Source organism: Papaver somniferum, chloroplast (genome assembly GCF_003573695.1).
Source record: "Papaver somniferum chloroplast, complete genome".
NCBI classification, from domain to species: domain Eukaryota; kingdom Viridiplantae; phylum Streptophyta; class Magnoliopsida; order Ranunculales; family Papaveraceae; genus Papaver; species Papaver somniferum.
This window is the reverse complement of record NC_029434.1, coordinates 77,501-92,500: the sequence shown is the minus strand read 5'-3', so window position 1 is coordinate 92,500 and position 15,000 is coordinate 77,501. Positions and strand designations below refer to the sequence as shown.

Genomic DNA, 15,000 nt, shown 5'->3' with positions numbered 1-15,000 from the left:
CAATGAAATGATTCATTATTGGAGCAGATAGCAAGAACCATTTCATCGGACATGCGTATTTTTTATTTTCCAATGGATTTACATGTTTAATTAATGGATTTACATGTTTAATTAATGGAAATTTTTTGATGTAGTGAGTAATAGGCTCTGGTTGTTCGCCGTTCAACAATTCTTGTTTAGGCAGTTCATACCATTCATACATAGTGTTTTGATCTAAGATTTCAATTCTTCTATCTTTCAGCAGTAGCATATTGTTCCATGTAGCTAAAGCTAAGGTCAAAAATATGGAAGAAACAAGTCTTTCCACGACTCTACCACCCGGTCAATTCTGTTCCACTTAATCCCTCTTTCATGGCCACATATCTTTCCGGCTAAGGAATGGGAAATCTTTCTCCTCTTACATGAATCAAATGTTTCATTTCATCCGGGAAAAGCCACCTCTTTCTCAACAATTTCTTTGTCATTTGATCCAATAGCGTTCCATTAGATAGGAACAGATTTGATAAATACTGATAACTCTCGGATGGAGTATTAGAACGGAAAGATCCATTAGAGAATAAACTATTGGTTCTAAGCCATCTCTGGCGATGAATCAACAATTCGAAGTGCTTTTCTTGCGTATTCTTGATGAACCAGCGTTTATATATAGATGTAGGAGGCTTTGTTTGGGAAGTAAGAAGCCCCTTTGACATCTCTTGATCTGCAAAGAATTCTCGACGTGAAAACACAGAGACAAAGGGCTGATCTTTGAATAGGAAAAAGAATGGATCTGCAGGGTCCCAAATGTATTGGCTTATTCGAAAAAAACCTTGTTCTTTGGAGGATCTATCTCGTGTCTGGTACTGCATGGTTCCACTCTGCAAGAACTCCGAATCATTCTCTTGAAGCTCATCCTCTTTATGATAAATGATACGCTTGCCCCGAAATGACCTGGCCCAATAGGGAAATCCCAATTCATTGGACCTTTCGATACAATCAAATAGATTGCCACAAGGGCGCCATATTCTAGGAGCCCAAACTATGTGATTGAATAAATCCTCCTCTATCTGTTGCGGGTCGAGGGCTCCTTCTTCAAACTCCGACTCGTTTTTTTCATATAGAAATCTCTGATCAACAAAAGAACAAGATCCATTTTGCATCATATCTAAGAGATTTCTTGGTTCGGACCGAAGAAGCAATGTCACTCGATCATTATCAAACTGACTGCAATCTTTTTCTGTCCGTGAGGATCCCACCAGAGCGCCTTCTACTTCTAATAGGCCATGAACTAGATCAGAATCATTCTCAACGAATCCATAAGAAGTGATCCAATTTTTTTCATCGGGTCCGGGTAGAGACCAAAGATCTTGAGCGACCGATCCGGCAGAACAACTCAAAAGATAAAGAAGTATCGTTAATTTCTTCATGCTCGTTCCAAGCTCGAAGTACCATTTGTACAAAAAAGAATCCCCTTCCTTACATGATTTCTTCTTCATATAGATAGATATAGGATCTATGGGGCAATTACTTAGAAGTATATTTTGTGCCACAGCCCTTCCTATCTGATAGAAAAGGATCCCATGATCCTGAACCGATCTTACCTGGGATCGCAAATCCCAAGTTTGTCTATGAAGAGCGGATCTAATTGTATTAGTGTCTAGAATGGATTTCTTCTGTGTAATACTAATGGATAGGGCCTCATTGGTAAGTGCTACAAGATCTCGTGCATTGGAGCCCATGGTTATGGCCCCGAATCCATTAGTATGGAACATTTTATTTTCCAAGTGAAATCCCCTAGTATATGAAAGAGTGAAAAAGTGCTTTCGTTGTTGTGGAATAAGAAGCCTCCGTATCTTAATGCATGTATTTAATTTATTCGGAGCTATTAGAGCGGGATCCACTTTTTGGGGAATATGAGTCGAAGCAATAACAAGGATATTTCTAGTGGAGCATCTTTCACAATCCCTGGAGAGATAGTTCACTAATAGACCGAGGGATAAGTAATTCGACTCATTCACATACAGATCATGAATGTTTGGAATCCATATTATGCAAGGAGACATTGCTTTTGCTAATTCGAATTGAAGGGTGATATCAAATCGGTCTTTTTTCGGCGTCATATACATAGTTAGCGCATTCGTCATAGTTAGCAGCTCTGTATCAAGGTCATCATCGATATCGTCACTAGCATCAATCTCGATATTGTCACTACCATCAATATCATCAATAAGATAACCTTTAGGCTTGTCATCCAGGAACTTGTTCGGAAATACCGTAATGAAAGGAACATAAGAGTTTGTCGCTAGGTATTTGACCAAATAGGATCGTCCAGTTCCTATAGAACCTATCACTAAAATACCCCTAGACGGGGATAGGGCTAAGCGGAGAGAAAAGGGTTTTCCATGAGATGGGAAATGAAAACTATTAGCCCCACACGAGGTTTGTGAATAAGTGATTGTCTGATAATGAGCAAGGAATATCCGTCTTTCTGCTAAACAGGATCTATTGAACTCATAATTCATTAGATTTTTTTTATGAATGTCAACTAAGTATCGTAAGTAAATTGATCCCGGTTGTTCAACCATTTGATAACCAGAGTCATTCTTTGATAAATGATCACTATGAGTCAGACTCAATAGAATTTGATCAATCCTTTTTTTTGTCGTTAAGGTGGAGAACTGAACCAAGAATTCTCTTTCTTCATCATCAATCGAATCACTGTTCGCGACCCAGGATTCTATTTTATCATCAATCCAATCAACGTTCACGTTTTTTCTTTTTCTTATCAATGAATAGATCTCTTTACTTGTACGACTTAGATATCTCGTATTTCTCGAAAAAGTGATTCGATTGATGGGATTTGGTATGATACTTATGATATCGATGAGATTGATATTCAAATATTTCTTCTTAGAACGTATTGATTTGACCCCATAAGTGGGACCACCACCCAATAGCATGTTGCCACCAGAAGCAGAACCCCGTATTTCTTCTAGAGAATCTCCTAATTGTTCCAGAGCAACTAGAAAGAGATTCTTTAACCAGAAAGAGTTCAGTTCAGATGTAGGATACCTATCCAGAAGTTTTCGCAACTCAATCATGTATGATGGAATCATCAAAGATTTGATCTTTTCGAACTCTGTCTGTAACTCACTAGAGGCCCGGGAAACAAAGAGAAGATGTGTACGAACGAGATATCCAGCAACAAGAAGAAGCAAAAGGATTGAATAGAGGAACTCCCGAGCATTTGGTGATCTCAGATGTATCCATATCAATGGAACGGGTGACTCATTATTTCGATGAATCATTTCTTCGGACAGAAGAAGATTATGTAAACACTTACTCGAAATCTCACTTATCGGATTCCATTGTGGAAGAATCGCCCACAATTTTTTCTGAGGAATTGGCCATGATGTATCTGATCCATGCATAATATCATGAAAAACAGATACAAATTTTTGACTGCTACTTAGTATCGGCAATAGGTCTGAAAAAGTATCTAAAAGGGTGAAATTTAGATATTTGCACCCTGCCGAAGTAAGGAACCATGGCATATATGTTTGTAACAGATTCCATTTTGAGAGATTTGAAAAAGCACTATCTCGTTGAAGGGTTCTATACATCTGCCATTTCTCAACGCATTTCTTTAGACAAAGACTCCGTTTTTTCCTCTTTTCGGATGGTAAATATTTATCAGAACATGGAGTGTGAATCAAACCCATGTTTGAATTGAAATTGAGATACTGATGCAAGTTCTTCCCTTCTGAATCAGAGAGATTCATATCTGAAAGAGGTTGACAATAAGTTCTTTCAAAATTGACTATTTGTCCCTCTGTTAGAGGTGTTCCAGAAATGTCTGGGATCGAGTAAATAGCTCTACGAACGAATGGATCGAATCGAATTGGAAAATGGAAAGATTTGTACAAGTTATACCTTTCGTCACCACTTTGTGGAAAATCGTTAGGTATGAATATGTTAGACACCTGTGACTCGATTGATGAAATAGTATCTCTCTCCAAAAAAACATGTTTTTTTGGACCGACGCACAAAGAAAAAATGTTGTTGCGAATGAACAAGATATTGAGGAATTGTCCATACGTAAGATCATAATTATTGATACGGGCCTTTTCCACATAAAAAGGGAATCTTTTGTTACAATCGAACCAGAAGTGATGTGGATTATTCAAGAATCGAAGTCGATTTGCTTTATAAAAAGAAGAGATCAATGAACTTCTATGAAATGGTTTCACGGGATTCAGCCAATTGTCTCGATCGTGGGATATCATTGAGAAATAGGAATCGGTGTTATCAAAGTCTTTCCTGCAATTATTTCTAGTATGAAATGAGTCAATCATCCACTTTGGTATCTTATTGAATAAAAACGGTGATATTGTTCCTCCATTGATCAAGAATTTCGATTTTTGGGAAGTATCACGATTATCCAATAAGAAGGGTTTCAATTTATTCAAATGAACGATTTGAACACCTATTGATTCTAACAACTGATTGCAGAGTTGATCATTCGGCCCTTTCAATTCATAGATGTGGATCTCGGACCTATGAATGGGGATATTCCCGATACTCACAAAGAAAAAAGGAAGTGACTTAGACAAAAAGAGAAGTGACTTGGACAAAAAGAGAAGTGACTTGGACAAAAAGAGAAGTGACTTGGACAAAAAGAGAAGTGACTTGGACAAATCTTGTTTGTCGATAACCTCGGACCAATCAATCGAATATTGATTAATACGTAATTGACCGAACACTACTTGAAAACGGCTCCTCTGCTCAGAAACGAAATGTTCCAAATGTTCCTGGAAATTCTTGCTCCCGTTGGGCCATTTGTATCTATATGCATTAGGATCCCGATTCATGGATCTCTCGGTTCGAGAAATAAGAGGATCGAACCATTTCTTCTGACTCTTTTTCAAATTCGATAAATGTTGGTTGATCGTATATTTCATTATAGTTCTATGATTCAGCGTATCATTTCCTATTTGATCCCTTTGAATTCCATAAAAGAATCGATTCGATACATTTCTTATGTACCCATAGGTGATATATTGGATTTTAATCAGATTTCGGATCAATCTATATTGATTGACTGCCTCCATTATGTTGTTGCTAGCAAATACCACTCTTTTTGGTTTTGGATCTTCCAAGTCATTCCCGCAGGAGATCCGGACCGATTTTTTTCTGATCCTTCGATAAAAAGATTCATTCTCTTCATCAAAAATAGGAGGTAGAACCAAGAAAGATTTCTTTTTCGATTCATCCCTGGAGTTGAATACCTCATTCAATAATTTTTTTTTATCCAACCCGTAGGAATCAATAGAAAAGGAAAATCCCTTATGATACACCAGATCTGGCTCGGTTATTGATAGAGTGAATAGATCTGCCATTTCTTGAAATCTCTCTTCTGATTCAAAATCGCGGTGTAACGTGTACCCCCCCCTGTTTCGGTCATGGAATAGATGAAATAAAGAAAAAAATGGATTTTGGTTCAAGAATGAAATTTTATTGGAACTGTCCATATCCGGTTCATCCTTCGGAACCATATCACATCCCGGATCTGATGAAATAGGATGAATTGAGACGGTATTTTGTAAATACGTAATTATCTTGAATATATCAACCATTTCTTTATTTTCCGATCGTCTGGAAGGGACAAAAGAAACATCTTGTTCTTTCTTCAACAATTTATGATCTCTAGTGGACCTCTCAGTAGGATTCGAACCCAGATGAAGTTCTGACCATCTGTCAGAGAAAAAGGAACGAATTGATTTTGTAGAATTCCCAAGAATTGCTTCGATTTCTTCCGGAAGCAGATGATTATTCATCTGCTTCTCACGTTCCGTGAATAGCCGGGACATTGAGGAATATCCAGAAAGGCATTTCTGGAATCGGTCTGATTTTCTCTCTGTTCGTTCCGTTTGAAGAAAGGAAGGATCCCAAAGAATCGATCTTTCTTTTTGTTGTTGAATCTCTCTTTGATTGATCAATGTGTGATATTCCGAATCCTCATTACTAATCGAATCGAAAGGGTCTCTGGATTGATCAGAAGATCCTTTCAATTGGCTAGAATTCGTTACTTGAACGAAAATAGATCTTGTGGAATCATATTGAATATTTGACGATACATTCCGTACCTTGCTAAAAAACCGATCCTTGCTTACCAACCACACATTGTCTAACCAAATCCAACTCTCTCTCGATACGTTCCTCAAAAAATCCGACTCGTGCAGATTCTTTCCCCAACTAATGAAGATATCTTGGCGGAATTGCCACATATGAAATTGAGCACAATTTTGCAAAGAAATACCCCACTTGTTTCTCGAGAAGAGATGGGAAACATGTTCAATCTCATTTGATTGAATAGTTGACTCAGCTCCTTGTTGTTTGAAGAAACCCTCCACTTCAATTGGTCTTTTTTCACGAAAAGCAGACATGAGATAACAAATCCAGTGTTTCACTAAGATTTCGAATAGCTGTCCCGAATTCAAGTTGATTATGTTTCGCTTCTTTCTCAGAGAAAGACGATCAAACAATTCCCAATCATGGTCCTTGCGGATCGAATCATCCGTATAGGATACAAAAAGAAACTCCAGATATTTGATATCTTTCTCTTTAAATGAGATCTCAATTCCAGCTACGGTTTCCTTAGATATCTTACAACTAGAATTCCACCTTTTTCCGATCCGGTTCCTCCACCACCGCGAACCCCAGTTAGAGTCAGGCATTATACACTTTTTCGTTATTGGGAGAACCCAAGTACTCTCTTTCGGATCCATGAAACAACTCTCAGAGATCTTTTTCCCTTTTGGAAGATAGAGGAGCGAAACAATCAACCTATTAATATTGGAAGACCAAAAAGATTCTTCCGATGTATCATTTCTGGGTCCAATGGAATTCATAGGTATAGGAAGAAGCCCCATCAAATAGAGATTTTTTCTTTCGACCATATTTCGATTGTTAATACGATATATAAGGACCGCTACTACAAGCAGTACTACACCTTTGATCGTGAAATATCGATTGCTTGTTGAACCCTGTGAATCGCGTGAAAGGAGGATACTCCAAATTCGGGGGTCAAAGAGTTTCATAAAACGTTCTTGGTGGAAAAAAATGTGAGTGAAAGATCCCACTGAATCGAATTTGGTCCATGAATCTAAGAAATAGTGAGAATTCTTGATCTCTCTCAATATCTCTCTCAATTCGAAGATCCAGGATTTGAATTGATGTCGTTTCATTGATTCCTGTTTCATTGATTCCTCCTAAAGATTTCATTTCAATTGGAATTTGGTTATTCACGATGTACGATGATCCCTGTTAAGCATCCATGGCTGAATGGTTAAAGCGCCCAACTCATAATTGGCAAATTCGTAGGTTCAATTCCTGCTGGATGCACGCCAATGGGAACGTTCAATAAGTCTATTGGAATTGGCTCTGTATCAATGGAATCTCATCATCCATACATAACGAATTGGTATGGTATATTCATACCATAACATATGAACAGTAAGAACTAGAATTCTTATCAATACTGGAACTCATAGGGAAGAAAATGGATTTATGGATGGAATCAAATATGCAGTATTTACAGACAAAAGTATTCGGTTATTGGGGAACAATCAATATACTTCTAATGTCGAATCAGGATCAACTAGGACAGAAATAAAGCATTGGGTCGAACTCTTCTTTGGTGTCAAGGTAATAGCTATGAATAGTCATCGACTCCCGGGAAAGGGTAGAAGAATGGGACCTATGGGACATACAATGCATTACAAACGTATGATCATTACGCTTCAACCGGGTTATTCTATTCCACCTCTTAGAAAGAAAAGAACTTAAAAAAAAAATACTTAATAACACGGCGATACATTTATACAAAACTTCTACTCCGAGCACACGCAATGGGGCCGTAGACAGTCAAGTGAAATCCAATTCACGAAATAATTTGATCTCTGGACAGCAGCGTCATTGTGGTAAAGGTCGTAATGCCAGAGGCATCATTACCGCAAGGCATAGAGGGGGAGGTCATAAGCGTCTATACCGTAAAATAGATTTTCGACGAAATGAAAAAGACATATCTGGTAGAATCGTAACCATAGAATACGACCCCAACCGAAATGCATACATTTGTCTCATACACTATGGGGATGGTGAGAAGAGATATATTTTACATCCCAGAGGGGCTATAATTGGAGATACCATTGTTTCTGGTACAGAAGTTCCTATCTCAATGGGAAATGCCCTACCTTTGAGTGCGGTTTGAACCATTGATTTACGTAATTGGAAGTAACCAATTAGGTTTACGACGAAACCTAGAAATCAATCACTGATCCAATTTGAGTACCTCTACGGGATAGACCTCAACAGAAAACTGAAGAGTAACGGCAGCAAGTGATTGAGTTCAGTAGTTCCTCATATAAAATTATTGACTCTAGAGATATGGTAATATGGAGAAGACAAAATTGTTTGAAGCACCGACAGAACCGGAAGCGCCCCTTGTTTCAAAGAGAGGAGGACGGGTTATTCACATTTCATTTGATGGTCAGAGGCGAATTGAAAGCTAAGCAGTGGTAATTCTACCCCCGGGGAAAAATAGAGATGTCTCCTACGTTACCCGTAATATGTGGAAGTATCGACGTAATTTCATAGAGTCATTCGGTCTGAATGCTACATGAAGAACATAAGCCAGATGATGGAACGGGGAGACCTAGGATGTAGAAGATCATAACATGAGTGATTCGGCAGATTTGGATTCCTATATATCCACTCATGTGGTACTTCATCATACGATTCATATAAGATCCATCTGTCTAGATATCATTATATACATCCAGAAAGCCGTATGCTTTGGAAGAAGCTTGTACAGTTTGGGAAGGGGTTTTGATTGATCAAAAAGAAGAATCTACTTCAACCGATATGCCCTTAGGCACGGCCATACATAACATAGAAATCACACTTGGAAAGGGTGGACAATTAGCTAGAGCAGCAGGTGCTGTAGCGAAACTGATTGCAAAAGAGGGTAAATCGGCCACATTAAAATTACCGTCTGGGGAGGTCCGTTTGATATCCAAAAACTGCTCAGCAACAGTCGGGCAAGTGGGTAATGTTGGGGTGAACCAGAAAAGTTTGGGTAGAGCCGGATCTAAGCGTTGGCTAGGTAAGCGTCCTGTAGTAAGAGGGGTAGTTATGAACCCTGTAGACCATCCCCATGGGGGTGGTGAAGGAAGGGCCCCAATTGGTAGAAAACAACCCACAACCCCTTGGGGTTATCCTGCGCTTGGAAGAAGAAGTAGAAAAAGGAATAAATATAGTGATAGTTTGATTCTTCGTCGACGTACTAAATAGGAGAGAAAATCGAGAATATGTTTCTTCGTCTTTACAAAAGAAAAAAAGATAGGAGTAATTAGCTGTGACACGTTCACTAAAAAAAAATCCTTTTGTTGCTAATCATTTATTAGGAAAAATTGAAAAGCTCAACATAAGAGGAGAAAAAGAAATAATAGTAACTTGGTCCCGGGCATCTACCATTATACCCACAATGATCGGCCATACAATTGCTATTCATAATGGAAAAGACCATCTGCCTATTTATATAACAGATCGTATGGTGGGTCACAAATTGGGAGAATTTGCACCTACTCTAAATTTCCGGGGACATGCGAGAAGCGATAATAAATCTCGTCGTTAATGTTAATAATAATAAAGTGAATATGGGTGCTCGTCGTTCATTGGTGGGAGGTTAACCTTATGATAAAGAGGGACCCAGATGTGGAAGTATCCGCTTTAGGTCAACATATATGTATGTCTGCTCACAAAGCACGAAGAGTGATCGATCAGATTCGTGGGCGTTCCTACGAGGAAACACTTATGATACTAGAACTCATGCCTTATCGAGCATGTTATCCCATTTTTAAATTGGTTTATTCGGCAGCAGCAAATGCTAGTCACAATATGGGTTTCAAGGAAACAGATTTAATCATTAGTCAAGCCGAAGTCAACGAGGGTACTATCGTGAAAAAGTTAAAGCCTCGAGCTCGAGGACGTAGTTATCCGATCAAAAGACCCACCTGTCATATAACTATTGTATTGAAAGATATATCTAAAGATCAAGACTATTTCATATGGTTAAGAAAAACTGGATATGTATATATAGATAAATATACGGATGTTAGAGAGAGGTATCTATGTATGGTAGAGCACGAAAGACTAAAATGGGCTAATGAAGAAAGCGAAGAAAGCGAGGGTGTATGGGACAAAAAATAAATCCACTTGGTTTTAGACTTGGTACAACCCAAAAGCACCATTCCCTTTGGTTTGCACAACCAAAAAGTTATTCTGAGGGTCTACAGGAAGATCAAAAAATACGGGATTGTATCAAGAATTATGTACAAAAAAATATGAGAATATCTTCGGGTGTAGAGGGAATTGCGCGTATAGAGATTAAAAAAAGAATCGACCTGGTCCAAGTCATAATCTATATGGGATTTCCAAAATGGTTAATAGAGGGTAAACCGAGAGGAATTGAAGAATTACAGATCAATGTACAAAAAGGTTTTAATTCTGTGAACCGAAAACTCAACATTGCTATTACACGAATTGCAAAACCCTATGGAGACCCTAATATTCTTGCGGAATTTATAGCTGGGCAATTAAAAAATAGAGTTTCATTTCGAAAGGCAATGAAAAAAGCTATTGAATTAACTGAGCAAGCAGATACAAAAGGAATTCAAGTACAAATTGCAGGACGTATTGACGGAAAAGAAATAGCACGTGTCGAATGGATCAGAGAAGGTAGGGTTCCCCTACAAACCATTCGAGCTAAAATTGATTATTGTTCGTATACAGTTCGGACTATTTATGGGGTATTAGGCATAAAAATTTGGATATTTGCAGACGAGAAATAATCAAAGATTTCTTCTTTGACTTTTCTATCTAGCACAGGACCAAAAAAAAACAAAACCTTTCATTATTTTTCCCTTTAATCTAAAATGATCAATTTCAAATCTTTTAATTCTATAGGGTTAAATAAAAATTAGATTGACCCTTTGGTATAATTGCTATGCTTAGTGTGTGACTCGTTGGTTTTTTTAGTTTAGATTAGATTAAAAAAGGAAAGGACGGTCCCCTAGTCTGAACTAAGAACTATGTAACTAATAACCAGCTCATTGCTTCGTATTATCGGGATCCAAAGAAACAGTCACTATATGATCTATTGATCATATCGTTGTAGCAACTGAAATCTTTTTAATATTACATATACATAAAAGAAAAACCAATCTGATCATGGATTGTGATATGAAATAAAAAAAGGATGTGGATAAATGGAAGGGGGAGAGAAAGAGAGAAGGAGAATATCAACGATATATGATTCCAATATGTATGGTCTATGAATAATCTCATACAAAGGCAGTGTAATAAAGCATCAATATGGATTCGGCCATAATCATAATTAATCATTAAATGAATCCGGTTCATAGGAAAAATAAATACAAATAAAAGAGAGCTTCGAGTCAATAAAGACTGAGTAGATTGACTCAGAAACAACAAATTGAATTTGGAGCTCCGTTGCAGAGTTCAGGCCTAGCCATTAACCAAGAAGTGATGGGAACGACGGAACCTATGACTGCAGAAGATTCCATTGAAAACGAATCCTAATGATTCATTAGGTGGGATGGCGGAAAGAACCAGGAACCTATTCATTTTTTTCTGAGAGGTCAAGGACTGACCCTACGAATTAAACAGATATTGAAAGAGTCAATATTCGCCCGCGAAGGCCTTATTGAATTGCTAAGTTTTTTGGATTCAATAAAGGTCAAAATAAAGATTCGTAAAAAAATTCTATATTCTAGAGGTATATTTCCAGTTGTAGATAAAACCCAAGATATATAAATTTTTACGTGACAGATTAGATCTCAAAAAATCCTATGATTCAGTCTATTATAAATTCAATACATATTCGTAATATTATGGAATCATTTCATTCGCGAGGAGCTGGATGAGAAGAAACTCTCATGTCCGGTTCTGCAGTAGAGATGGAATTGAGAATAACAAACAACCATCAACTATAACCCCAAAAGAACCAAATTCCGTAAACAACATAGAGGAAGAATGAAGGGAATATCCTACCGAGGCAATCATATTAGTTTCGGTAGATATGCTCTTCAGGCACTTGAACCCGCCTGGATCACATCTAGACAAATAGAAGCAGGGCGACGAGCAATGACACGATATGCGCGTCGTGGTGGAAAAATATGGGTACGTATATTTCCAGACAAACCTGTTACATTAAGACCTACGGAAACGCGTATGGGCTCGGGAAAGGGATCTCCCGAATATTGGGTATCTGTCGTTAAACCGGGTCGAATACTTTATGAAATGGGTGGAGTATCAGAAATTGTAGCCAGAGAAGCTATTTCAATCGCTGCGTCCAAAATGCCTATACGAACTCAATTCCTTATTGCAGAATAGGGATGTGCAACCAAAGGAAAGGAGTCTTTGTGATAAAAAAACAAAAAACCGCAGGCCTTTTTTTCTGGACAAAAAATATTTCTTTCTTCTTTTGCCCTTTCTTTGCATTGAAAGAAACGATAAAAAATAATGATATGATTCAACCTCAAACCCTTTTAAATGTAGCGGACAACAGTGGGGCTCGAAAATTGATGTGTATTCGAATCATAGGAGCGAGTAATCGTCGATATGCTCATATTGGTGACGTTATTGTTGCTGTAATCAAAGAAGCAGTGCCCAATATGCCTCTAGAAAGATCAGAGGTGATCAGAGCTGTAATTGTACGTACATGTAAAGAACTTAAACGTGACAACGGTATGATAATACGATATGATGACAATGCCGCAGTTGTCATTGATCAAGAAGGAAATCCAAAAGGAACTCGGGTTTTTGGTGCGATCGCTCGGGAATTGAGACAGTTGAATTTTACTAAAATAGTCTCATTAGCTCCTGAGGTATTATAAATACTATATAGAATAAAGACTAATAGACAAGCCCGTGATATGATAGAGTAGGGTCTTGGGAATGGATTAAATTAATTTAGTAGATTATGTATCACGTATATCCCTTAACTTTATAATTAATAAAAAAAACGAGCATGTTGATTATATTAAAACTCGGAGGCACCAATAATTATAGTTCATCATGGGTAGGGACACAATTGCTGACATAATAACTTCTATACGAAATGCTGACATGGATAAAAAAGGAACGGTTCGAATAGCATCTACTAATATTACCGAAAACATTGTGAAAATACTTCTACGAGAAGGCTTTATCGAAAACGTGAGAAAACATCGAGAAAGCAACAAAAATTTCTTGGTTTTAACCCTTCGACATAGAAGGAATAGGAAAGGGCCATATAGAACTATTTTAAAACGTATCAGCCGGCCTGGTCTACGAATCTATTCCAACTCTCAACGAATTCCTAGGATTTTAGGAGGAATGGGTATTGTTATTCTTTCTACTTCTCGAGGTATAATGACAGACCGAGAAGCTCGGCTAGAAGGAATCGGAGGAGAAATTTTGTGTTATATATGGTGATCTTTCTGATATCTGAATTGAATTGGTAACTTCCTATATTGTGAAAAAAAGAAAAAGAGGAAGGACTGGTTGCCTAATATCACTCCTCCTCCATTAGTTGATACTTCAAGGGGGTTACCTGAAATGAAAGAACAAAAATGGATTCATGAAGGTTTAATTACTGAATCACTTCCCAATGGCATGTTCCGGGTTCGCTTAGATAATGAAGATCTGATTCTAGGTTATGTTTCAGGAAGGATCCGACGTAGTTTTATACGGATACTACCAGGAGATAAAGTCAAAATCGAAGTAAGTCGTTATGATTCAACAAGGGGACGTATAATTTATAGACTCCGCAATAAAGATTCGAACGATTAGGTGTTTTTTTTCGACATTATTTTTGTGGGGATACAACTCGAGGTTAAAAATTCCAAGAGACTTATTTTCTTCCAAGGAGTAGATTCGGAATTAAGATAAGGAATTACAAATATGAAAATAAGAGCCTCTGTTCGTAAAATTTGTGAAAAATGTCGACTGATTCGCCGACGGGGACGAATTATAGTAATTTGTTCCAACCCGAGACATAAACAGAGACAAGGATAATCCTTCGAAAAAAGGACCCAATGTACAAATAAAATGAAGGATCTGTTTTAACCTGAAATGGATATATCCGTATATCTCTGACTCATATTGATGAGATGATAAAAGATGGCAAAACCTATACCAAGAGTTGGTTCACGTAGGAATGGACGTATTAGTTCACGTAAGACTGGACGTAGAATACCAAAAGGAGTTATTCATGTTCAAGCAAGTTTCAACAATACCATTGTAACGGTTACAGATGTACGGGGTCGGGTGGTTTCTTGGTCCTCCGCCGGTACTTGTGGATTCAGGGGCACAAGAAGAGGGACACCGTTTGCTGCCCAAACCGCAGCAGGAAACGCTATTCGTACAGTAGTCGATCAGGGTATGCAACGAGCAGAAGTCATGATAAAAGGTCCTGGTCTCGGAAGAGATGCAGCATTACGAGCCATTCGTAGAAGTGGTATACTATTAAGTTTCGTACGGGATGTAACCCCTATGCCACATAATGGATGTAGACCTCCTAAAAAAAGACGTGTGTAGAAAAAAGAATGGAACTGATTTCAAGAGAAAAAAATGATTCAATAATCTGATCAAAAAAAATTACTATGCTTCGAGAGGAAGTAGCAGTATCTACTCGGACACTACAATGGAAGTGTGTTGAATCTAGAGCAGACAGTAAGCGTCTTTATTATGGCCGTTTTATTTTGTCTCCGCTTCTGAAGGGTCAAGCCGATACAATAGGCATCGCGATGCGAAGGGCTTTGCTTGGAGAAATAGAAGGAACATGTATCACACGTGCAAAATCTGACAAAATACCACATGAGTATTCTACTATAGTAGGTATTGAAGAATCCGTACATGAAATTTTAATGAATTTGAAAGAAATTGTATTAAGAA

The 15,000-nt window shown here is 37.8% G+C and overlaps 13 protein-coding genes and 1 non-coding gene across 14 annotated transcripts in view, besides 2 other annotated features; 13 read left to right on the top strand and 1 right to left on the bottom strand. All coding sequences in view use genetic code 11, as the record gives it.

Moving 5' to 3' along the window:
- Window positions 1–9,471: part of an inverted repeat (inverted repeat B; IRB) that runs on past the window's edge.
- ycf2 lies at window positions 372–7,241 on the bottom strand. The gene has a single exon. The coding sequence runs from the start codon at window positions 7,239–7,241 to the stop codon at window positions 372–374; it is 6,870 nt and encodes a 2,289-aa protein (YP_009235026.1).
- Window positions 7,310–7,383, top strand: trnI-CAU. Its single transcript has one exon. It is a non-coding gene; the product is annotated as a tRNA-Ile (tRNA).
- Window positions 7,549–7,827, top strand: rpl23 (ribosomal protein L23). The gene has a single exon. It carries the CDS (start codon window positions 7,549–7,551, stop codon window positions 7,825–7,827), a length of 279 nt encoding a protein of 92 aa, YP_009235025.1.
- rpl2 (ribosomal protein L2) lies at window positions 7,847–9,333 on the top strand. Its single transcript is given in 2 exon segments — window positions 7,847–8,240; window positions 8,900–9,333. Coding segments are annotated over 2 exon segments (828 nt in total).
- Window positions 9,398–9,676, top strand: rps19 (ribosomal protein S19). Its single transcript has one exon. The coding sequence runs from the start codon at window positions 9,398–9,400 to the stop codon at window positions 9,674–9,676; it is 279 nt and encodes a 92-aa protein (YP_009235023.1).
- Window positions 9,472–15,000: part of a sequence feature (large single copy region; LSC) that runs on past the window's edge.
- On the top strand, window positions 9,736–10,251 carry rpl22 (ribosomal protein L22). Its single transcript has one exon. The coding sequence runs from the start codon at window positions 9,736–9,738 to the stop codon at window positions 10,249–10,251; it is 516 nt and encodes a 171-aa protein (YP_009235022.1).
- Window positions 10,236–10,892, top strand: rps3 (ribosomal protein S3). The gene has a single exon. It carries the CDS (start codon window positions 10,236–10,238, stop codon window positions 10,890–10,892), a length of 657 nt encoding a protein of 218 aa, YP_009235021.1.
- On the top strand, window positions 11,048–12,456 carry rpl16 (ribosomal protein L16). The gene is made up of 2 exons: window positions 11,048–11,056; window positions 12,058–12,456. The coding sequence occupies exons 1-2, from the start codon at window positions 11,048–11,050 to the stop codon at window positions 12,454–12,456; spliced, it is 408 nt and encodes a 135-aa protein (YP_009235020.1).
- Window positions 12,591–12,959, top strand: rpl14 (ribosomal protein L14). The gene has a single exon. The coding sequence runs from the start codon at window positions 12,591–12,593 to the stop codon at window positions 12,957–12,959; it is 369 nt and encodes a 122-aa protein (YP_009235019.1).
- On the top strand, window positions 13,141–13,539 carry rps8 (ribosomal protein S8). Its single transcript has one exon. It carries the CDS (start codon window positions 13,141–13,143, stop codon window positions 13,537–13,539), a length of 399 nt encoding a protein of 132 aa, YP_009235018.1.
- Window positions 13,663–13,896, top strand: infA (translation initiation factor 1). The gene has a single exon. It carries the CDS (start codon window positions 13,663–13,665, stop codon window positions 13,894–13,896), a length of 234 nt encoding a protein of 77 aa, YP_009235017.1.
- On the top strand, window positions 14,008–14,121 carry rpl36 (ribosomal protein L36). Its single transcript has one exon. The coding sequence runs from the start codon at window positions 14,008–14,010 to the stop codon at window positions 14,119–14,121; it is 114 nt and encodes a 37-aa protein (YP_009235016.1).
- Window positions 14,227–14,643, top strand: rps11 (ribosomal protein S11). The gene has a single exon. It carries the CDS (start codon window positions 14,227–14,229, stop codon window positions 14,641–14,643), a length of 417 nt encoding a protein of 138 aa, YP_009235015.1.
- Window positions 14,709–15,000, top strand: part of rpoA (RNA polymerase alpha subunit) — a 1,035-nt gene continuing 743 nt past the window's right edge. The window contains exon 1 of the mRNA in view: window positions 14,709–15,000. This exon is cut by the window's right edge and continues 743 nt beyond it. Coding sequence (YP_009235014.1) covers window positions 14,709–15,000 — 292 coding nt within the window.